This window comes from Sarcophilus harrisii, chromosome 5, assembly GCF_902635505.1.
Source record: "Sarcophilus harrisii chromosome 5, mSarHar1.11, whole genome shotgun sequence".
Classification (NCBI taxonomy): Eukaryota; Metazoa; Chordata; class Mammalia; order Dasyuromorphia; family Dasyuridae; genus Sarcophilus; species Sarcophilus harrisii.
This window is the reverse complement of record NC_045430.1, coordinates 233,165,739-233,190,651: the sequence shown is the minus strand read 5'-3', so window position 1 is coordinate 233,190,651 and position 24,913 is coordinate 233,165,739. Positions and strand designations below refer to the sequence as shown.

Sequence of the window (24,913 nt, the reverse complement as noted above, 5' to 3'; positions counted from 1 at the left end):
ATATACATCAATTGGGGAATGGCTGAACAAGTTGTAATATACAATTATAATAGAATTTCATTGTGATATTAAAAAATGGAAATCAGGATGTTTCAACAAAAACAAAAAACAAAAAGACTTATATAAACTGATGCAAAGGGAAATGAGTATAACCAGAACACTGTACACAATGATCAATTGTGAAAGACTTAGCTATTCCAGTCAATGATCCAAGACAATTCTGAATGACTTATAATGAAAAATGTATCAGCCCTAGAGAAAGGACTGATGGAGTCTGGAAAGCAGATAGAAGCATGCTTTTTTTTATTTTTTATTTCTGTGTTTTCTTTTGAAATTTGGATAATGTGGATATTTATTTTGTATTACTCTGCATCTATAATCAATATCAAATTTCATGCCTTCTCAAGAAAGGTGCCAAGGCAGAAAGGAAGGAGAGAATTTGAAGTTCAATTTTTAAAAATGAATGTTTAAAAAAATTACATATAATTTGGAAACATTTAATAAAATAAAAGGTCACTTTAAAAAATATATCAAAGCCAGAAATCAGGTCCCCTAACTACTAGTTCAGTGATCCTTTCCATCTAGGCCCTATCTGTACAATAATGGGCAACTATCTCTGGTAGCCAAAATGAACAGCTGTGAAGATTTCTTTAAAAAGGAATGAGACTTTCTTATAAAGGATAACAAACATTTACTTCAACCAGAGTACAATGCCTTATTTTTGTACAGTTCGCAACCAAAATAATTGATTAGGAACTAAATATAAAATTTCCATCTTTTTACATGACAATAATTAACCCTTAAATTAAAAAAATGTATAAAATGACACTAAAGGGGAAGCTGGAGAATAAGTACTAAAGATATACAGAGAGGCTGATTTCTTTTCTAGTTCCACCTCTGCTTTTTTTCACTTTCCATGCTAATCTTTGGCCAAAACCAAATTTGAACAAAATAAATATTTGTTTATGTGGAAAGTCTGATGGCAGTACTCTATGGAAATAGAAAATATCATTTGCCTCAAGAAATATTCAAAAGGTTTGGAGGGTGACAATATTTGTCAATTAACTGAAAGGAAACAGGGTTGAAAAGCAATCTCTTTGAATCAAGATGACAAAAAACCAAGTCTCTGAAAATAAATGTCATAATCAATTCATCCTCAATTATTATGGATTGAGAAATTCTTCTAAATTAGTGCCAGGAGTCACCTGTTCACCTTGTGCAAACACAGCAGCAGTAAAATTCATTAAATCAGCATTCATTCTTGGGAAATTGCTTTTAAGTCACTGAATGACAAATCATTCAAACAAGTAAATACTAATTTTATTATTGATGCCAAATCATTTTAATTTTCACATCTTTATTGCTACAGAGTTATTGTTAATGTGGTCATTTATTTTTATTACTTTGTCAGTTCATTTTTTATATACAAAATAATTTATATGCCAAATCATATAGTATTTGTATTTTCTATAATTATAATTATACTTACATGCTTGAATGACAGTATTAATGGCACTTATCCCCCCCAAAAAAAAAAAACCCCACTAGCAATGCCATTAACAAAATCTCTGAACAGGTGCTTTTATAGCATCAAGTATTAGGGATGCTAAATTAATCATTTAGAAATTACCTGACTTTGTAATTCACTTTGCTGCTTCAGTCGAAGGTTTTCAGGTGTGTCTGCCACTGTAGTGAAGGACTGCTTTGGGTAATGGCTAAAAAAATGAAAGGTAAAATTAGCATATCAATATTTAAATACACTGCAAGGCCAATTATATAATGTTATAATTATACATCCCAGAGACCAAAAAAAAAAAAAAAAAACCAAATAAAACAGGTAGGAAAAGCCTAATAAAACACAATTGGTTTGTAACAAGATTATGCTATATTATTTCAGTATATTTATATATGAAACACAAACCCACTTAATAATAACCGATATTTAAAGCCACCTTATCATTTGCAAAACATTCTACAGACATTATATCAGCTGATCAGTATATCACTGTGATCAGCTGATCAATAATATCAATATTATTAATAATAATATTGTGAGATATATACTAGTAAAAGGAAGGGCTAGGGAAGACATATTTAAGGATAAGAAGCATATTTAAGGAAAAAATATTTATTAAGGAGCTATACTTTTACCAGGAACTTTTACCAATAATAACTCATCTGATCCTCACAATACCCCTAGGAGGTAGATAAGATGATTCCCATTTTTCTATGGAGCAAATTAATACTGATAGAGATTAAACAATTTACTCCAAGATCACACAACTAGTAAGTGTCCAAGACTGGATTTGAACTTCTTCCTGGCTCCAATGCACCATGCATTATACCACCTTGCTGCTTCATACTACAAATATTATTACCATTTGGAAGCAGCTAGGTAGTGCCATAGTTGTAGGGTGGTAGATTGGAATCAGGAAAACTCATATTCCTGAGTTCAAATCTGGCCTCAGGCACCTAATAGCTGTGTGATCTGAGCAAGTTTACTTAGCCCTTCTTTGCTTCAATTTCATCTGTAAAATGGGCTGGAAAAAAAATTACTTTGGTTTCTTGGGTAAAGAAGAGCTTTGCCAAGAAAATCCCAAATTGGGTCACAGGGAGTCAGACAAGATTGAAATAACAATAACATAACTTTATTTTCAATTTAGTATTCTATTTTCTCCCAAATTACGTGTAGAAATAATTTTTGACATTCATCTTTTAAAATTTTAAATTCCAAATTCTCTTTATTCTCTTGCTCCTTTATCCTCCTCATTTAGAAAACCTATTTGATATAGGATATACATGTTTATTCTTACAAAACATATTCCATTAGTTATGTTGTGAAAGAAAAGAGAAGAAAAAAAGGTTTAAAAAAAAGAGATGCTTCAATTTGCATTCAGACTTTATCAGTTTTTTCTCTAAGGGTAGATAGCATTTTTCATAAGATCTTCTTAACTACCTTGATTTATTATATTGTTAATTATAGCTAAGTCATTCACAACTGATCACCACGAAGTGTTGTTGTTACTATGTACAATGTTCTGAATCCAACCATTTTGGAGAGTAGTTTGGAACTATGCTCAAAAAGTTATCAAACTGTGCATACCCTTTGATCCAGCAGTGTTACTACTGGGATTATATCCCAAAGAGATTATAAAGAAGGGAAAGGGACCTGTATGTGCAAACCTGTGTGTTTGTGGCAGCCCTTTTTGTAGTAGCTAGAAACTGGAAACTGAATGGATGTCCATCAGTTGGAGAATGGCTGAATAAATTGTGGTATATGAATATTATGGAATATTACTGTTCTATAAGAAATGACCAACAGGATGATTTCAGAAAGGCCTGGAGAGACTTACACGAACTGATGCTGAGTGAAATGAGCAGGACCAAGAGATCATTATATACTTCAACAACAATACTGTATGATGACCAGTTCTGATGGACCTGGCCATCCTCAGCAATGAGATCAACCAAATCATTTCCAATGGAGCAGTAATGAACTAAACCAGCTATGCCCAGAGAAAGAACTCTGGGAGATGACTAAAAACCATTACATTGAATTCCCAATCCCTATATTTATGCCCACCTGCATTTTTGATTTCCTTCACAAGCTAATTGTACAATATTTCAGAGTCTGATTCTTTTTGTACAGCAAAATAACGTTTTGGTCATGTATACTTATTGTGTATCTAATTTATATTTTAATGTACTTAACATCTACTGGTCATCCTGCCATCTGGGGGAGGGGGTGGGGGGTAAGAGGTGAAAAATTGGAACAAGAGGTTTGGCAATTGTTAATGCTGTAAAGTTACCCATGCATATATCCTGTAAATAAAAGGCTATAATAAAATAAAAAAAAAAGAAAGAAACTTAAAAAAAAAAACTATGTACAATGTTCTCCTGCTTCTGCCTCACTTCAGTTTCTATCAGTTCATATAATTCTTTCCAGGTTTTTCTGAAATCATCCTGTTTGTCATCTCTTTATAGCACAATGGTATTCCATCAAAATCACATACCACTTGTTCATCCATTTCCTTATTGATGCCTCAATTTCCAATTCTTTGTCACACCAAAAAGAACTTTATAAATATTTTTCTAAATTGTTTTAACCTCTTTGGGATATAGAACTAGGAATGATATTGCTGGGTCAAAGGGCATACATAATTTCATTCCCTTTGGACAATTACAAATTGCTTTCCAGAACAGTTGAATCAATTCACAACTCCAACAACAATGCATTAGAGTCTTAATTTTCTCCCATTCCCTCCAAAAAGTTTCATTTTCCTTTCTGTCACATTAGCCAATCTACCTGTTAAGATGATACCTTACAATTGTTTTAATTTTCATTTCTCTAATCAGTAGCCATCTAGAGCATTTTTCATATAATTATAGATAACTTATTTCTTCTAAAACTACCTGTTCCTAATCTTTGATCATTTACCAACTGAAGAACGGCTCTCTGATTCAGTTATTTATATATATGAGAAATAAAACTTTTATCAGATAAACTGCCATAAAGTTTTTTCACAGTTATGATTACTTATTGTATTATTAATTTTATTCTATTTTCTCCCTGTTTCTTTTCTTCTCTCTTTGCTCTCACCCTGTTCAACCTCAAACGCAATTCTCTACAGAGAAATACCATTTAAATTCTAAAATGGTACATCAATGCAAGAAGTTATTATTTGGAAAAATAGATCCAAAACCATGATTAGTAGTAGTCTTTTCCATATGTCAGCTTGTAGTTTCTGACTGTTATGTACAGGGTCTATTACTGTTTATGATTGTCACAAACTTTTCCAGTTTAGAATTCCCACTGAAAAATGGGAAGATCTATATATGCTACTATTATTTTCCAACCATCCACCTTTAGGCCATAATATTTGAAGTTATGTACTCCTTAAAACACTTATTTTTCTTCAACATTACTTGCTTAGAGTCACTCCATTTCAACTAATCATAAGAAAATTAACTGACATCTTACTTTTTTGGCCTCTATCAGATTGTAAGCTCCATGATAGCAAAGATCATGTGTGTTAGTTAGATTCCCTATTTCTCTCAATGTTCAGCATGACACTCTGTACACAGTAAGTATTTGAAAATGTCTGTTAAATAAATAAATATTAGTATAGCTATTACTTAAAGCTAAAATAGTGCCAAGGCACTGTTTGAAAAACCTAGCTTACTGATTCCAATGCATTGCTGGAGTTATGAACTGATGCAACCATTCTTGAGAGCAACCTAGAACTATGTCCAAAGAGCAATTCAACTGTATGTACCTTTTGACCCCAAAATACACTAGAAATCTATATTCTAAAGAGATTTTTCAAAAAGAATAGGAAAAGGAGAAAGAACCTTCTTGTAGAAAAATATTATAGCAACTTTTTTGTGGTGGCAAAGAACTAGAAATTGAGGGGATGCCCATCATTTTAAGGAGTGCCTGAACAAGTTGTGGTATATAACTTTGATGGAATATTATTATACTATAAGAAATGACAAGCAAGATGATTATGGGGGAAAAAACTAGAAAGACTTACATGAAGTGGTATAGACTGAAGGAAACAGAACCAGAAGAACATTATACACAGTTAAGTAAAATACTGTCTAATGATAAGCTATAGAAAGACTTGGCTAGTCTCATCAACAAAATTATCCTAGACAATTCCAAAACTCATAATGAAAAATGTTATCCACATTCAGAGAAAGAATTGCTAGAGTCTAAATGCAGATTGAAGGATATTATTTTTAGTTTCTTTATTTTTATGTTTTTTTTTTCCTTTGGGTCTATTTCTTCTTTCACAACATGCTAATATGGAAATACATTTTACACGACTGCACATATAACATATATCAAATTGTTTACCATTTTGAGAGGAAAGGAAGAAGAAATTTTGCAATTTAAAATTTTTAAATAGATATGAAATTTGTCTTTACATGTAATTAGAAAAAATAAAATAATATAAATCAGGAAAAAAGAAAAATGTAGCCAACTTGCCAAATGTGAAATTGGCAAACCATAACCCCAAACAAATTTATAAATGTGCTATGTAAATGAAATACAAAAGTATTAAAAGAGAAAAAAGTAAAAAAAATGAAGTATATATCTCTACAATACTATCTTTTATAATTGTAATTTTTTAATGATTCATTAATTGTGGTTTAATCTATAATGGTTTATACAATCTTCCCCTAGAAGAATATAATGGGGGAGAAAAAAAATCTTACAAACGTCTAATTATGAAAAAGAAAACCAACCTAATATTAATAATAAAAAAAATCAGTTTTTGGAGGTGAAAGGAATATACATTAGAAGTTACTAATGTTCATGGATTCCAAAACGTTAAGGATTCAAGTTTTCTTCCAAGATGCCAAAACACAATTTCTTGGTTCTGTTTCAATTTAATAAATCTAACAAGAATTAAGACCTACTGCATGACAAAAAAAAAAAAAAAACTTTTAGCTGAGCCCTAGGAGAGTTATAAAGTTGGAGGTAAGATGGCTTAGCTTTCATGGAGCTGACAGTCTCAAAGGGGGATAGGACTTAGATGTGAATACCTGTGGTACAAAATCATACGTTAAGTGCACCCAAATAGAGAAAGCAAAGGTGTTGATGAAGTCTGAAAGGAAAAATACTCAGGGCAACAGTAACCAAGAAGATTTTTTTTTTCAAAATTCTGTAAAACAAATCATGGCAGAGGTTCAAAAAAATTCTTTAGACATTATTTAATCCAATGAAGAAGATGTGTATCTCATAGACCAGGTTTTTTTTAAAAAAGCATTTAAATGCAAAAAGACTTTGGGTAATTGATAACAACAACTAATAATAGAGGCAAGTAAGTGACAGAGTGGGTAGATTATTAGGCCTGAAGTCAGAAAGAACTGAGTTCATATAGTGCCTCAGATACTTATTAACTGTGATTCTATGCAACACATTTAAATTTCTTTATATCAGTTTCCTTAAATGTAAAATGGAGATAAAAATAGCCTCTATTGTCAGCATTAAAAGAGATATTTGTAAAGTATTTTGCAAATCTCAAAACTATTTCTCTATATACGCATGCTATATATATGCCAGCTGCTGTTATAATTATCATGATTAATATATGAAGCATAAAACAAGTGAAATCTTGTAGAAAAGTCTGAGGCAGGATCCAGTAAATAATGTGATGTGTCCCTGAATCTTTTTTTTTTCAAAAGAACAAAGCATGACTAGGAAAACAACATAAACAATGACAATAATAATATGAAGGAAAACAATTTTGAAAGGTTTCTTTGAGGCAGGATCCAGTAAATAATGTGATGTGTCCCTGAATCTTTTTTTTTTCAAAAGAACAAAGCATGACTAGGAAAACAACATAAACAATGACAATAATAATATGAAGGAAAACAATTTTGAAAGGTTTCAGAAATCTGGCCAAAGCAGAGAACAATAATAATTTCAAATGACAAGTGATAATGTCTGTTCTGCCTCTTGAGAGAGGAGTGATGGACTCAAGATATAGAGTGAGATCTGCCTTCTCAGAGATGACTAACGTGTTGATTTGTTTTGTTGGACTGCAGAGATTAGAAAAGGAACGGACTTTTCTAGTGAGGGAGAACAGAGGGAATAGGTTAAGTAGTGATATATATCTTTTAAAGTTAGTAACATTTTATAATGCTTTACAAATACTATTTGATTTCATCTTCACAAGAAGAATTATTATCATTCCCATTTTTATATGTGAGGAAACTAAATAATACAGAGTTAAATCACTTGCCTAAGGTCTAATAGCTGGTAAGTGTCTGAGGCTAGATTTGAACTCAAATTTGCCAACTCTAGGTCTAAAGAGTTCATTATCTTCCATTGCGCCACATAGCTGTCTCACAAAAAGACCCTCAATAAACATTTTAAATGCATAACTTATAACAAAAAAGCTAAAGGAATAAAACAATTGAGTAGCTTGGTGCTATCCTTAAGAAGTATGAATACATTTATTCATACAGTTTTAAAAAAATTGTATATGGATTGTCTATATCATATGCATATGTATATGTAAAGATACAGGTGGTCTATGCATTAAAAAATAAACCATATATGTATTATTTACAATGTATTTTTTTATTTATATATAACTATGCATAGATATAAAGATATATCTATACTGTTTAAGAAACAAATTGTACATAAAAATTAACAGTTTCATATATAAGCTTTTGGGGATCTTTTTGTATATTAAAATATTTGTGTTTGTTGATGATTGTTAAGGTCACTATAAAAAGAAAAATTGGATTTAAAATTTTTAATTAAAAAATAATAATAAGGGAAGGGGAAAATAAGGAGGATAAGAAGGGACCCAGTTTGCAGGGATAGTCAGAGAAAGTTTAAAAACAAACAAAAAAAAAAGAAATGTAGCAATGGTTACTTAAGGGGTAAAGAGTTGAAAGGAGGTAGAATAATGTGTTTCATTAGATCAAACTAACCACAGAATCTATAGTACCATCAATATCACAGGAAAGAGAAGCACAGAAAAGGAACATTTAGGCTTTGGATCTTCAGAAGGTCAAGGCCAGTGTGAAAAGAAAATGAGAAGATTATTAGACATCAATAAAAGCTAATTGCCTTAAAATCAGAGGACAGTGAAAATAACAGAAATTTAAATATATTAAATATAATGATTATAGATTCATAATCAATATAGCTAATATAAAAAATACCCATATTTCAAATATCAGAGCCACCATACCTCAGGGTTTCTATCCATTGCAACTGGAGGATTTGACTGCGAAACTCTAGTGTCAAACCAATTTGTATTATGCAGTGATTTATATATGAGCCACTTCAAGAATGGCAGATTATTCCTTCCAGAGGTGGGGTTTATTAAGATTTAATAATATATTGCCATTTTTTGAGAAAATGCAACCTTACCTTTTAAAAGCATTTAGAAGTCAAAAGTTCTGACCTAGTGCCACCAGAAGTATAAAATTTCATTACTGTATTTGCTTTCCATCCCTGCTTTTTTTATTCAAGTGAAGGCCGAGACTAGAGGATTTGCTGTGGACTACTTTTTTTGGCTTTCTGATTCTAACAAAAGATGACATTTCACCTGAGGGCCAATATCATGAATGTTGAGGAATTTTCACTTTAATTGGATTTTGCTGTTATGGAAGAAAAATATTTCTGCATTTCATAAGAATTGTATTTTTAAGACAGCAAAGTTTGACAACATTTTAAATATCTTTCCCAAATCTGAACCAAATCATTTTTGTAATACCAATGATCATCACTGATATGTCTGTTGCTTTACCCTTCTAAAACACTTTTATATATTTTATCTCATTTGACTTTCATTTGTAGATTCATTCAAGTGCCTACTATGTGCCAAGCCTAGCACTTGGCACTGTCAAAAACACAAAAATAAAAACAAGATAGCTTCAACCTATGTAACAGCTGTCTTTCTTTTCTGTCATTATTCCTACCTTTCTTAGATCACTTATTTTTTTTTCTATTAACCTTTATTAAGCACTTACTACTACTGGGCTACCAAAAAAAGCCTCTGTGCACAAAGTGATTGATTATATTTTACTGAGAAAAGACAACATGGATAAAAATAAGCAAATGAAAAATATATACAAAATTATTTCAGGGGAGAGGGCACTAGAACTGGAGTAGAACAGAATAACTATAGGATAAGAAACACATAATTGGTAGCACAACTTGAGCCATACCAATAATTCTCTCCCAGCAGCCATGTGAGATAAATCAGAACAGAATTATCATCTACATTCAACAGATAAGGAAATCTAAGCTTGGAGAGGTTAAATGAATTGATTGCAATCACACAACGAGTAATTGTCAAAAGAATCCAACTTCTGCCTTGAGATCCTAACCCTAATGTTCTTTTTGCTATAACGCCTATTTCTAAATGATAATTGTTTCAATGACTGCCACTGAAACCATTATTTTATCTACTGTTATCAATCATGAAATGTTATGAAATTTGAAACTTAATGTCCATGCTAATACAATTTAAAAGCTAACAAGACAATTAAAATCTTATTCATACCACAGTCATTAAGACTTTCATCAGGCTTAGAAACACACAAGCCAGAACTCATGATTTAATCCTACACTGACAACAATTGATCCACTAATTCATTAAAAATATTTATTAAGCAAGTGCTTAATAATAACAATGGACATTTATCAGGATTACAAAGAGTTTTTCAAATGTCATCTCATTAGAGTTTCAGAATAGCTCTATAAAATATGTAATATAGGAGACGCTAGAAAATGGGAAGGAAATAATACATTTGCCATCAAAGGATCTCTCACTTACTACCTATGTGACCTTGAACAAGTTAGCTAAATCCTCAGAATCCGTTTCCTCTCATAACAAAGGAAAGTTCTGAATTCTATGAATGTAAGCATTATTTATCTTCATTTACATATGAAAAAATGAAGTGATTTACTCAAGTTTACAAAGCTAATAAGTAGCAAAGGCAGAGCATGCATTTGACTAACATCCCTAAATTTTTCCAGACAAAACACTGTCCATGTCTTTTTATAAAGTGTTGGACTTTTTCATCTAAAAGCAAAAGGTATCTTCCATACTAAAATACATTCATGATATGAACAATTTGAAAATTCTATCCAATGATACAGATTGTAAGCCTTCCATACATATATATATGGTTCTTGCTCACATCCTCCCAGAAGTTTGTAATAGGAGGAGACTTCTCCAAAGCTTCCTTTTTTCCTTCCAACATCACAAGGATGAACTTTGATTACCTAGCATTTAGTAATCATCCTTTATTCCTGCTTCTCTTTCAGATTTCCTCTTTCCTTACATGTTACAGCCTGCTCACATTATGTACCCTTCCATCATTCATTTTAGGATACCCCTCTTTCATACTTTGGGGGAAGGTCTCATAGCCATATAGCAACAAAATATATTGAAAATATAGACTTCTGCTATTTTAGGAAGATTAGGATGAGTAAAAGTGCTTTCAATTTCCCAAAACCCATCCAGTCCACTTTCCTTCTCCTTTTTCAAATTTTCACCCAGATCACTGTACATCTATTTGTCTATTAAATATAGGCATTCAGTTGGAAATGTTCTAGAGGGTATCCATTCAGATGCATGCTGAAAACTGGATAATAGATACTCTATATCCAGTTAGTCTGTCCTGAACAGATGGGCAGTCCAAATATTTTCCAGGAGGCTCTGCAGGAGCCATACACAAACAGGAACATCTCAAGTACTTCATCATCCACAGAAAGATCTCTGAACTGAATATTTTTCAAGATGATGATGAATAGTTAGAACACACATATATCTGTCTTTCATTCCTTGACTGACATTCATTATCAGAATCTGAACAGATTCTTTCTGTTGTTCCATTTTCTACAGAATAGTGAATGATCTTGACATGTGATGAGAAATATATTGTTGTAAAGAGTCAAGAGGCAACTTCTGATTCCTCTGAGTAACAAGAGATCATTTTTTCACCCCTTCATTTTACAGATGAGGATTTGCCTACAGTCACAACAGAGTTGGAACTCAAGTCCATGTCTCTAAACTCTAAACCCAGTATTCTCTCAATATGACACACTATCTTTCCAGGGAATTAGGTTAATTTTTGATAAGTTGGATTTGGGGTGAAAATATCTAGCAGGAAGATGAAAATATAGGGTTCTATCTCTTGGAAGAGGTTGGAGGTAGAATATAAATTTTTGAATCCTTCACATATATGTTATAATTAAAGCCTTGGGCATGTGTTCACTAAGGGAAAGAGTAGAGAAATAAAAAGACTATAAATGGAACGTTAGGATGTCATCTATACTTTAGGAATAAAAAGAGAAGGTGAAGCTCGCAGGAAAGCAGCAGTCAGGGAGGTAGAAGACTCATGAGACTAAAAGAATCTATGGAATCTACAGAAAGAAAATATATCAAGAAAGAATCTGGTCACCAGCAATAAAAGAAATCCTAACAAACAAATAGGGGATGGGGAGTAGGGGAGAGCTATTGTATTTCTCAATCAGTATTTCATTAATGACCTTCAAGAGAATTCTTTCAATAGAATGGCTGGGACAAAAGAGAAACTATAAATGATTCCAGAAACTATAAATGTAAGTGGGTGATGGGGAAGTGAGGATAGTAAGTAAAGAAAGAGAAAAGGAAGAGAGATAGGAAAATTGTTTGAGGAAGCAGGAAATCAAAGGAAGTGTTTGTTTAGGGATAAAATAGTAAAATCTGTAGATTGGCAGAAGAAACATTAAAGTGGGAAATAATAATAAATATATGAATATAAATTAAATCTGAGCATAGGAAGAAAAATAAGACTATTCCCAGGGATAGATTTCAAAAGCAGTTGTGGCAGGATGAGATTAAGAAAACTACTAGTAATCTGAAGAAAGATACTCAAAAAATATACCTGGCTAATGGATATAGCAGAAAAGATGACCATTTTATCTCCCAACTAATGGTAATGAAAAAGAAACATGGGGAATGAAATATGATAAATATGTATATATACAAATCTATAGATATTTGTATGTAAATAGATATAGATATATGAAATTTTTGGTCACAGAATTAGAGTTAGAAAGGATTGTGGAGATCATTGAACCCAATCCTTTAAATTTATAGGTAAGGAAAATCAGACCCAAAGAGGTTATATTTCCTGCCTGAGATCATATAGCTAGGAAAAATGTGAGACAGAATTCAAATCCACATCTTCAGCGCTTTATACATTATACACTGCTTTTTACCATTGATCAATTATTTAAAAGGAATGTAAATAAATTAAGGCAAGGTAAGGGTTCAAAAGCTGTACAAAGAAGAAAATAAAATGCATATCAACAACAACAAAAAAATAACTATACTATAGAACCTTGAAAAGCAAACAAATTAAAATGAGAAAATCCTGAAAAGAGGATGTGAATGAAATAGCTTTCAAAATATGGAGACTAAGAAGAGGTGAAAATAATTTTGTGATAGGATAAAGTATTAGTCATCCCTGTTGTCCTGCCTGCCACTGAAGGTATACTAAGGATGATTTAATTGAGCCTAGAGAGTATGAGTTCATCCTAATGTGTTTATGCAACTATACAAAACAGTTATTTTATCACCTGTGCAACAGTGCATAGAACATCAAGTGTAAAAGAATAATATTAGGATAATGACTTTTCCCAGGATAGTTTCTGTCCCAGCTCCGCTGGAAAAAATGAGAAAAATATATAGCATGGATATATTTCTTTAGCATTTTAAGGGAAAACTTGAAGATACATGAGAGACAGGGGATGTTTGATGATACAAGATTATAGGGAAGGACTCAAGAATATAGGATAAAGGGTATGAATAGAGGGCTGCCTCTTTTTCCAAGATTAGAGAGAAAGGAATGAATAAGGAACCTAAAGAGGTTTAGAAGAATGAAAGAAAGTGAGGGGAGTTTTAAGATAGCATTACTCTTATCAATGACAAATCCATCTCCTAAAAGGTGGTAGAGAATAAAGGGAATTGAGCATTTACATAGAGAAAAACTAGGACTTGGAGATGTCATCAAAAATTGCCAAAAGGTAGAACAACAACAACAACAAAAAAAAACCAAACCATTACAAATCAGTTAAAAAGCTGTGACAAAGGATACAGGCACTATATCTAGAACAGACAGGAGCAACAATGATGTGTGCTATGTTTTAAAATGAATGCCACTGGACAGAAATATGGAGTGTTAAGCCAAATGAATTAGTATTATAAGAAAACCATGATTCATAGAGTTGGAGAGAAGACCAAGGCGAAGGTGTGATCTGGAGACACTTCAGGCCCAGAAATAAGAGATGGTAAGATTCAATCTATGTTATGTTCAATATTCTTTAAAAAAAAAAAAAAAACTAAAAATTTAACAGATTTGTTTAAGAGAAGCATCCTCCAATTCCTGGGAAAGCTGGAAGGAAGCCAACTCGATAGCATGCCATGGAAGGAATCAAAATCATCAGAACATTTTCCTTTGCAAATGTTTTTACTTCTTTAGTACACTTTACTCTGAAACACTTGACAGAGCTTATTTTCCAACTTTCTTTAAATCCATACAAACTAAACTTGAAAAACAAAGCAGTTCCTCCTCCAAAAAAATTATAAAAATAAAAATAAGTCCTATGCAGTGGTCTTTTATTAATTACCTAGGTTTTCAGAGAGGAAGGAAGGAAAAGAAGTCAAAGGTAAGAAATGCATTTGCTTTTGTCCATATCCTTTGCTGACATTTCACTCCCAAAAACCAAATTTTAGAGCTTATGTTTATTGTAGTTGAAAATTCTTGTGTTTGCTATTTCAGGAGACTATGTAAAGAAAGAGAAATAAGCACGGGAAAGGTAGATTTTATGAGAGTGTCAAAATTGGGTAATTTTCCACCTTGACTATGTTCCACAAGAAACCTTTCCAGCTGCTGAGCCTATGCATTCTATTATCATTATGTTTTTACATATGTGAAATGACATAAGTGCAGTTCTTGTAATAAAGTTTTTAGTCTTATTAAAGCATCTAGCACTACCCCCTTTCATACTAGTGCAATAAATCAGTCTCTTAAAAGAATTTCACTTTCACTTATTGTGGTCAATTGGGGAGTATATTTGGTACTGATTAAGACCATTTATATAAAAATGCTTTTGTGCCATTACCTGATTTACTGTGAATAAAGAACGTGTTGTGGTGGTAATACTTTCTCTTGGGCTTTTACAGTTTTAATAATAAGAGGCTTTTAGAATATTCTATTCAATTGATCAACAAGCATTTATTAAATGATCGTAGCAGGGGGGTGGCTATTCACTATGCTTAGGACTGGAGATACAAAGACAAAAAACCTTCCCTGTCCTCAAAGTATTTATATTCTAATAGAGGAAATAACACATACAGCTAAGTAAAAGCAAGACATGGACAAAAAAGATAGTTTTTTTTAAAAGGTGGATTTTTGCAAGGGATCAAGGGTTGTAGAGAGCCAGGGTGAACTAAGGTACCTTGGAGGAGATATCCCTTGAGCTGAAATTTAAGTTAAGAAGCAGAGAGGAAGGGTTGTATACCAGATATAGGGAAGGGACAGTTGTTAAAAGGCAGGAAGCATAGAATATATGAACAAAAAGTAGCAAGACAGACTATATTGATAAGGTGCGTGAAGGGAAATGTGTACTTTGTCTAGAAAGTTAATTGTGAGTGTGAGTAAATCCCACTGCCAGAGGGATTTGTGTTTGAACATTAAGATAATAGAGAGTCACTGGAATTTTTTGAGCAGGTGAGTGACAAGATTAGATTTGTGTTTTAGGAAAATATTCTGAAAGCTGTGTGGAGGATAGGTTAGATTAGGTAAATAGCTGAGGCAGGGAAACTACTTAGGAGGCTACTAAAAACTCTAGACAAAAGATGAAGAGAGTTATGTACAAAACTAGAGACCACATAATGATGCATTTCCTTAATGCATCTATTACTTTTTTTTCTTCCCCATGTCATCCACCTTTCTAGACAACTCACAACTGGTGAAAAGGAGTAAGTTAACATCAATATTGAGATTTTTAAAGTGGTAGTAAACAAAAACCAAGAAATAGTGAATGTCCTTCAAAATGGAGCCCTGAGAACACTGCCACAGAGAGATTAGAGGAAAGAAAAAATATATGGATTATAATATAGTATCTCTTATATATGAAATATACACCCTCACTGAAAGGAGTTGTGGATCCCCTCCCTAGATCACTAATATTCCAAAGAGCAGTCAATAATTCAACTAACAATTTACTAAATTTTTCTAGTTATATGGGTCAAATGATTTTCCACCTATTTATTTACTTCCTCAGCAAGACTAAACAGCAATATCTATCTTTTATTTTTAACAAGAGTCACTGTCAACAGGATTACACATAAAAGCCTTACTTACCACATTAGGAAACCAATATGATCTGGAAGCAAATTTTACTTGTATATGAGATATTCGAGTTTATTTTAATCCAAAATGCTAAGTTTAAAAAATTAAATTAAAAAGCGTATGTCTCGATCTTGTTTATGAAGGACAAGAACTAGCGGAAACAGCCAATTCCCTGAACTGTTGACTTTATTGATAATGTTAATGCACAAACAAGGCATTAAATGATACTCAACAGCTCAGATTTGTGCTTTAGAAAATAATAATTGTCAAGAAGAAAACTGGCAAATATACAGAATCTAACTGTATCTAAAAGATGACCAATACATGAAAAAAAAAGTAACTAAGTTGTCCTTTTTCTTAAATTTGCAGTATATTTGATAAACCAAAAAGCAAAATCCATTTTAAAGTGCCATAATTTTATTGCTAAAGTTTCATGCTGCTAAATGGAGCATCAGATGAGAGAGACGTCACAGAAGATCAATTATTAACTACCAACAAGAGATATTCAACAGTGTGTTTTTAGTTTATCAGAACTCTTGGAAAGATGAAAAAGCAGATACCATATTTGGTCAGTACAACATAATTGCAATTAACAGTGGCAGACATTGATATGAAACTTTATGCTGTCACATATAGTTCACAACAGTCCTGTGGGAAAGCAACTATAAGAATAATTATCCTCATTTGGCAGGCTGGAAACTGAGGCTTGTGGAATTTGGCTGGATTCAAACTCAGTTCCTCATCTGCCTCCAAATCCTAAGCTTCTTCTATTTATACCAATGGTTATTAATCTGGGATCTAGGGATCTGTGGATAGATTTTAAGGAGTTTGTGAACTTAGATGAGAAAAAAATATATATGTATATATGTGTGTGTATTTATATATATATATATATATATATATATATATGAGAAATTATTTCTAGATAACTGGTTTCCTCCATAATTTCATGTTTTACTTTTTGCATTTAAAAACATTATTATGAGAAAGGATCCAAAGGTTTTACCATACTACCAAAGAGACCTATGATTAAAAAAAAAAATTTAAGAACTGTTCCTTTACACACAATAGCAGCTGCAATATCTAACAATTGTTAAGCATGAGCAATAACTTTAAAATATTTTAGACTTGAAAATACTTCATTTTATTAGAATAAGAAAAGGGCTTCACTAAAAATATATAATTTTTCTAGATAAGATAATTTAGTGAAAATTTAGATTTTTCCCATCATTCATGAGTATATTTTCCAAAAGATTCCTAGTATAATATAGTCTTACAAATAGTTATAAAGTTACTTGTGCAGAATAAATATCTAGCAGGAAACTATTACTTCAATATTTCATGGATCTGTGAATAGTTAGTACAGAGTGGTCAATACAGCTTGCAAGCCCTCTAGGATGTTGGAGATAGATGATAATAGCTGACATTTTTATATCTCTTTAAGAATTCCAAAGCACTTTACATACTTCATCTCCTGTGTCTGTCATTGGTCTTCAATAATAGCTGGGGGTAAAAAATTCATCAACTTTCTATGACCAACATATTTAGTCAAGCTGGTCTTCAGGCAACAGTCACAGTCCATAAATAGAAACTTCCTATACTGATAAAGATCTGCCGTAGCTTACATTCTTCTGACATAAACTTCAGGCATATAGGGTCATGTCCACACTATACCATAGTACCAAAAGAAGAATTTAGTGGAGAGGAAATCTATTTGTATGTTTGTTTTTTTAATGATTATGGGTATTCTGCATTTTACAAAATATATTTATCCTGACTAACTTAGCGATCGAATATAATCAAAAAAAGTAGGTGACCTGGTCAGATAACAAGAATGAAAGAAAACAGATAAACAACCTGATTGATGTGTTGGTAGCCTTAAAACATTAAAGGGACCAAAGAAAGAAATTCACTGCTTAACCTAGAGTTCATGGATCCTGAGGGTAGATTTGAGGAAGACTATAAACTTGGATGGGACAAAAACTATATCTTTATTTTCACTAATTTGTAAGTGAAATTTAGCTCTTTTCTCAATTTTTAACAACCATTATTCTCAGGAGTGATTACTTTTATCAGACTATCAAAGGGATCAAAAATATATTCCAAAAAAAGCATAAAGAAAGGCAGAAGCAAGATGTCAGAGTACAGAAGCAAACATTGCTCCCCAAAACAACTTTAAAATAACATGTCAAATAGAATTCTGAAGTAAAAAAAATCAACAAAAGGTTGGAGTGAGAAATTCTTCCACCCCAAGGTAACAAAGGAGAACAAAAAGAAAAATCTGTGACATGGGGAAGGAAGCTGATCCAGAGTCCATGTGATGGGCAGTGATGGGATTAAATGATGATGACAAAAGCAGCAATAGCATCAGAAGCTCTCAAGCTTGAGACAGTATGGGGATCTGATAATGGGTCAGAAAGATTACAGATTAACCCTGTGTTGCTACTGGATGTAGAACCAGATGCTGTTTGGCTACTCCACTGCTTACATCCTTTTTCAGGTCATTATTCAATTGAAGAAAGGCACATTTATGGTCAAGAAAGAATATGAGCCCTTAGGAGCAATATCACTTTGGTCACAAGGGATCAGGGACCCTAAGGGAAAGTATCATTTCTAGACCAAGGGGAGCAGGGACTGTGAGAAGCAGTAGTAGCAATTGCAATCCCAAATAATCAGGGGCCATTCATGGATAAGGACCAGAGTACAAGAGACTAGCAATCACATCTCTCTCCAGATCACACCACCAATGAAGTACCAAAAATTTCCAAACTCCAGAGCATTACTTCTGAAAATAACACTGCAAAAAAAAGTGAAGCTCTAGAAAGAACCCCTTCATTCCCATGCTGGGAAAAGAGCCTAATATTATCATAAAGTTCAAGTCAAGAAATATGGTGGGAGACATCAAGAAATAATAAAACAAAAGAAAATGTGAAATATCTCATCAGAAAAAAATAGACCTACAAAATAGATCAAGAAAAAATAATTTAAAACTTATGTGACTACCTAAAAATCACAATCAAACAAAGAGCCTCAACATCATATTTTAAGAAGTTATGAACAAAACTGATTCAATATCCTAGAACCAGGGAGTAAAATAAAAATTGAAATAATACACCAGTCATCACCTGAAAGAGATCCAAAAATGAAAACTTTCAGGAATCTGATAGTTAAGTTACAGAGCTCTTAGGTAAAACAAAAAAAGTACTTAAAGTAGCCAGAAAAAAAAGATTCAAATACCATGAAGCCACATTTAGGATCACACAAGATTTAGTGGCTAAACATTAAAAAAAGATGGAGGATTTGGAATATGATACTTGGGAAGGCAAAAGAGATGGGATTACAATCAAGAAGAATCTACCCAGCATAAGTAAGTATAATCCTTTAAGGGGAAAAATGGATATTTAATAAAATAGAGGACTTTGAAGCATTTCTCATCATTGCTAAAAAGAAAATTTGACTTTCAAATAAAAACTATGAGATGCATTAAAAAAACATTAAAGAAAAATCATAAGGATTCAATAAGGTTAAATTATTTACCTTTCTACATGAGAAAATATATGTATCTTTTAAGTATTTATTATTATTAGAGAATTTAGAATTCTACATAGAAAGATCATGTGGGGGTGAGTCAATTATGTTGGGATAATGCATTAAAAATGTATAGTCAAGGAAAAGGATTATAATCAGAGAAAATGGAAGAAAGAAGAAACTTATCTCACACAAAAGTTGTGCAAGGAAGAGCTTTTACAATTCAGTTCAATTATGTTTCAATAAGGTCCAACTCTTCATGACCCCATTTGGCACAAATATTAGAGTGGTTTGTCATTTCCTTCTTCAGTTCAATTTATAGATGAGGAAACTGAGGGAAAGAGAGTTAAGTCATTTGCCCAAGGATTCACAACTAGTAAGTGCCAGATTTAAACTCAGGAATATGAATCTTCCTGACTCTAGGACCTTCCATCTATTCATTGCCACCTAGTTATCTCTAGCTTTTTCAATAGAAGGGAAAATAGAGTGGGGGAGGTGGGCAATGCTTGAATCTCACTCACATCTAAATTGGTTCAGAAATGGAAAAAAAAAATATATATATATATATATATACACACACACACACATACTTAAATGGTAATAATAATCTATCTCACCAAACACAAAAGTAGGAGGGAAAGGAGCTAAGAGAAAAATAAAATGATAAAATGGAGGGGAAATAAAAAAGGCAGGTAGAAGCAGAGGTTGCTGTTGTTTGACCATGACATCAGAGATATGATGCCATCACATGCAAGTGTATTGTATTTAAGTGAAAAGGGGCTGTGCAAAGTCAGCAGCCTGGTGCTCTGCTCTTGAGCCATCTGGGTTCTATGGCAAGATGTAAATCAGAATGACTGGAGATCAATTTGGATACAGTGGGAGACCTTGGCCTTTTTAGGTAAGGTCTTTAACAGACTTATTTGACTGGGACATTGCCCAAACAGTGATTAAAGATAGGTAAGAAGTGAGGCAAAGAATAACCTCTTTTACTTAGTTTTTAAAAAAAAAAAAAAAAATTCAATCCAAAAGGAGAAGCCAAAACACAAACAATTGTTATTTACATTCACTCTGAGATAATTAGTATTCAAAAAATAATGAAATGAAACTTTGCTTGAGGCCCACTATTGGCCAATCAATGAGAACAAGAGTGATTTGGGTTTAAGGTATGAGCCATTTTTTTTATGGGTAATTCTTTTTTCAAATCAAATGTTATTTTTAATTGCTTTTTATTTTCAAAATACATGCAAAGATAGTTTTCAACATTCATTCTTGCAAAATCTTGTGTTCCAAATTTTTCTCTCTCTCTTCCTCCCACCTCCCTCTCCCTAGACAACAAGTAATCCAATACAGGTTAAACATGCACAATTCTTCTAAACATATTTCCACATTTATCATACTGCACAAGAAAAATCAGATCAAAAAGGGAAAAAATTAGAAAGAAAGAAAAAGCAAGCAAACAACAATAAAAAAGTGAAAATACTATGTTGGGATCCATATTCAGTCCCCATAGTCCTCTTTCTAGATGGCTCTTTGCATCACAAATCTATTGGAATTTGCCTGAATCATCTCATTGTAGAAAAGAGCAAAGTCCATCAAAGTTGATCATCACATAATCTTGTTGTTGCTGTGTACTATGCTCTCTTGGTTCTATTCACTTCACTTATAATCAGTTCATGTAAGTCTCTCCAGTTAGGCCATGATCCTTAAGAAAGAAATCAAGCCATAAAACTCAAGATATCTTGGGAGATTTCAGTGATCAATATTTACATTCCTTTGGGCAGAGCACCTATATTTAAAAGTATGATACTACTCTATGTGGACAGAAAAATAGGAAGAGAAGGAAAAGGAAAAAAGACAAAAAAGAAAGGAGAGAGTTCATAACCAAACAAGAGATAAAGGGAATTATGGGAAGCAAAACTGATCATTGATTACATGAAATTAAAAAGTTTTGTACAAACAAAACCAATGAAGCAAAAATTAGAAGAAAAAAATTGGGAGAAAAATTTGTGACAAATTTCTCAGATAAAAATCTCCTTTCTTAGATATGAGTCATTCCCTTATTGACAAATGAACAGGCACTGCTCATATGTATGTTGATAAATGATAAAAATAAACAGGCAGTTTTCAGGAGAAAAACTCCAAATTATCAAGTTACAGGGAAAATGTTCTAAATAAATACTGATTAGAAAAAATGCAAATTAAAACAATTCTGAGATACCACCTCACACCTATCAGATTGACTAACATGATAGAAGAAAATAACAAATATTAGAGAGGATGTGGCAAAATAGGACACTGATGCACTCTTAGTGGGATTATGGGCAAGTCCAATCATTCTGGAAAATGATTTGGAACTTTGCTCAAAGGGATATAAAATTGTACTTACTCAACACTACTAGGTCTGCATCCCAAAAATGATTTTTCAAAAGGAGGAGGGAAGAACCTATTTGTACAAAAATATTTATAGCAGCTTTGGGGGAGTGGCAAAGAATTGAAAAATGAGGGGATGCCCATCAGTTGGGGAATTGCTTATTTGTACTTATACATATCGATGCAAAATAATGTAAGCAGAACCAGAACATTGTATAAATAACAATACTGTAATAATTATCAAGTGTGAAAAGCTTAACAACTCTCATTAAGACAATGATCCAAAACAATTTCAAAGGACCTGTGTTTATAAAAAAAAATACTATTTACCTCTGGAGAAAGGATTGATGAACTCTGAATGTAGATTGAAGTTTTTTTAACTTTATTTTTATTGGTTTTTTTGTTTTCTTTATATATAGTTGGGAAATTTTGAATAAAATAAATTAAAATTAATATAAAATTTTAAAAAATGTTAAGTACTCTTGCTCTATCATTGCAATCTTGCCTGAAAGTGTTTTGAGGACAAAGGCTATTTGATTCAGTGCCTAGCATAGTGCCTAACAGAGTTGGCACTAATAATGCTTATAGCTTCAGTGATTAAACAGCTCTGCATACAATTTAGCTCTGCATAAATTACTAAATATCTCCTGAACTAAAGTGAATTTAATTTAAAAGCAATATCTAGAGAATGCAAAATTTTGATAGATTAGATTCCATTTTGCCTTCGGCATTCTCCTTGCTTCTTTGTAAAATCATCACAAACAAAACCAGAAAGAATGTCAGAGAGATGCAGAATAAGCCATAGAAAAATAGAGATGGGGCAGAAAAGAGAAAAAGGAAGAGATTTCCGTAGGAAAAAAAAGGATTTACTTTATATCAATCCATAGGTCTTCTGAGAATCCTCTGAAATCATTCTTTTTTATTATTTCTTATAGTACAATAGTATTTCATTATATTCATATACCTTAATGTGTTCCACCATTCCCCAATTGATGGACAATCTCTTACCAGTTCTTTGCTGTCATAAAAAGAGCTATTATATTTTTCTCTATATGGATCTTTTCCCTCTTCCTTTGATCTCTCTCTGAGGCATAAACATAACAGTGACATTACTAGAGGTAAAAAAAAAAAAGATTAATTCTGAAAATCTCATTTCAAAAATATATAAGGAAATAATTCAAATTTAAAAGAATAAGAGCTATTCCTCCACTGATAAACAGTCAAAGGATCACAGTAGGTATTTCTTCAAAGAGGACATAAAAGGAAATCGATATTTATATTTAAAAAGTTTTCCTCATCACTAGCAATTAGAAAAATGCATATTAAAGTACCCAGGAGATTTCAATACTAAATCCATCATATTGAAAAAATAGACAAAAAGCAAAATTGACAATGTTGGGCACATTAATACATTTTTGGTGGAATTCAGTTATTTTAGAAAGCAATTTGAATTAATGTCCTAAAAAATTAAATTGTACATATCATTTGTTGTCTCTCTACTTTATCCACCATCCCTGTTAAAAGACCAGTCTTATTACAAAGTTTGGGGCTTATACTCGATTTGGAACAAATCTAAGTAGGACTACAGGCAAGTCACTGAGCCTCTATTTTCTCATCTGTAAAATGATGATAATATAAAAAATACCCACCTCACAGCACTGAAAGGCTCAAATAAGATCAAACACGTAAAGTATGGACTATATCAGTTTTAGTCTCATTTTTATCTAATCGAGACTAGGCTCCAAAAATATTCATGTGTAATTATCACTATAGTATTTATTGATCATTTTTTGCAGTGTAATAGAATATCTTTCATGTATAGCAAATTCTTATACTTTCCTATCAGCCAGTTCTAAGGACAAATTAATATCATTTCCCCCAGAAATGGAGAATAGAAACTAAATATAATGTAAGAGCTGAATCCAGCCAACCTGCTGTCTAGACAACCAATCTGAACAAATAACCCCCATTTCCCAGATAATTATGCAGTTTTTCATTGCGGTTTGACTATGTTGCTCTCAACTAAAGGACAATTAAGTTAAGTTGACTGTACTTGATCAAAACGGCACATTTCATTTTGAAAAACAAAGACAAAAGTGTCTTTCACAGTTAAGGCGTCTTTACTAACACTCAGACAATTTAAATCACATGAAAGGAATAGATATTAACTATTTAATTAATTCTGCAGAGATTTTCCCTCAAGTACTACAAAAGTAATAAATTCAAGAAAAAGGCAACTTCCCAAAAAACAAAGAAGTAAAGATATTATTATAGGATTGTGTCAATATGCATTTTAACTAGATGCTGATTATTATTAATATCATCTGTAACACCAGCTCCTAGCTATATGATATTTAATGGCTGCAAAGAGCTTTGCCCATTCCATCTCATTAAAAATATTTAACTTTGAAAGCAGAGATTGTCACCAAAAAACTACTGAGTACAGGATAACCCAATAAATATAACAAATTATAGTGGGAGGAGAAAGCTTTCCCAAAGAATTCAGAGCACAATTCCACATCACTACTTTCTTATGTCATACTCCCATCTTCACCATGCAATCCATATCCTGTAGCTGATGGTGCCATTTGGAGTGGTTTTTTTTTTTCCTCTTTCAGCCAAATACTGTCCTGACTTCTCACCGGTTGTCAGCCTGGCCAAAAGGCAGCACTCAACAGTGACTAATTTAAAAGCAGCCTTGTCAGAATATTGAAAGCCTGCAATCTTATAAAAATCCAAGATCAAGATGTCTTCCCCCGTGCTTCCTGTACACAATGAACAAGATAATTGGGTCTTTTATTTGAATGCTTAACTTTTCAATTCAAGAGGGACAGCTGCTCCCCTTGTTCAACCTTAATTCTTGAACCCTGCTCAAACCTTAATTCTTCCTTAATAAAATCAGGACACTGACAAGCATGTAGGCACATGTGCAGACACACAAGGAGAAAAGGGATTTCCTTTTTTATTTATTTAAAGCCTTTCATTTACTTCTTATTCTGGGTCCAAAATAATGATTGAAAAAAAACTTCTCTCTTTTCCTACCAAGAGTGTCAAATAAGCTTTAATAATGTTTCTCCCCCCCAAAAAAGGAAGAAAAATCAGAAGATAAGTTTACCTGGTTTTGTCTCTA

General features: G+C 32.4%; 1 protein-coding gene across 1 annotated transcript in view; it reads right to left on the bottom strand.

The window, feature by feature from the left end:
- The window catches only part of NEBL (nebulette), a 450,902-nt gene that overhangs the window by 271,994 nt on the left and 153,995 nt on the right, over positions 1 to 24,913 (bottom strand). The window contains exon 3 of the mRNA XM_031939888.1: positions 1,631 to 1,715. Within this exon, the coding sequence (XP_031795748.1) occupies positions 1,631 to 1,715 (85 nt within the window). The remainder of the gene's footprint in view (positions 1 to 1,630; positions 1,716 to 24,913) is intronic.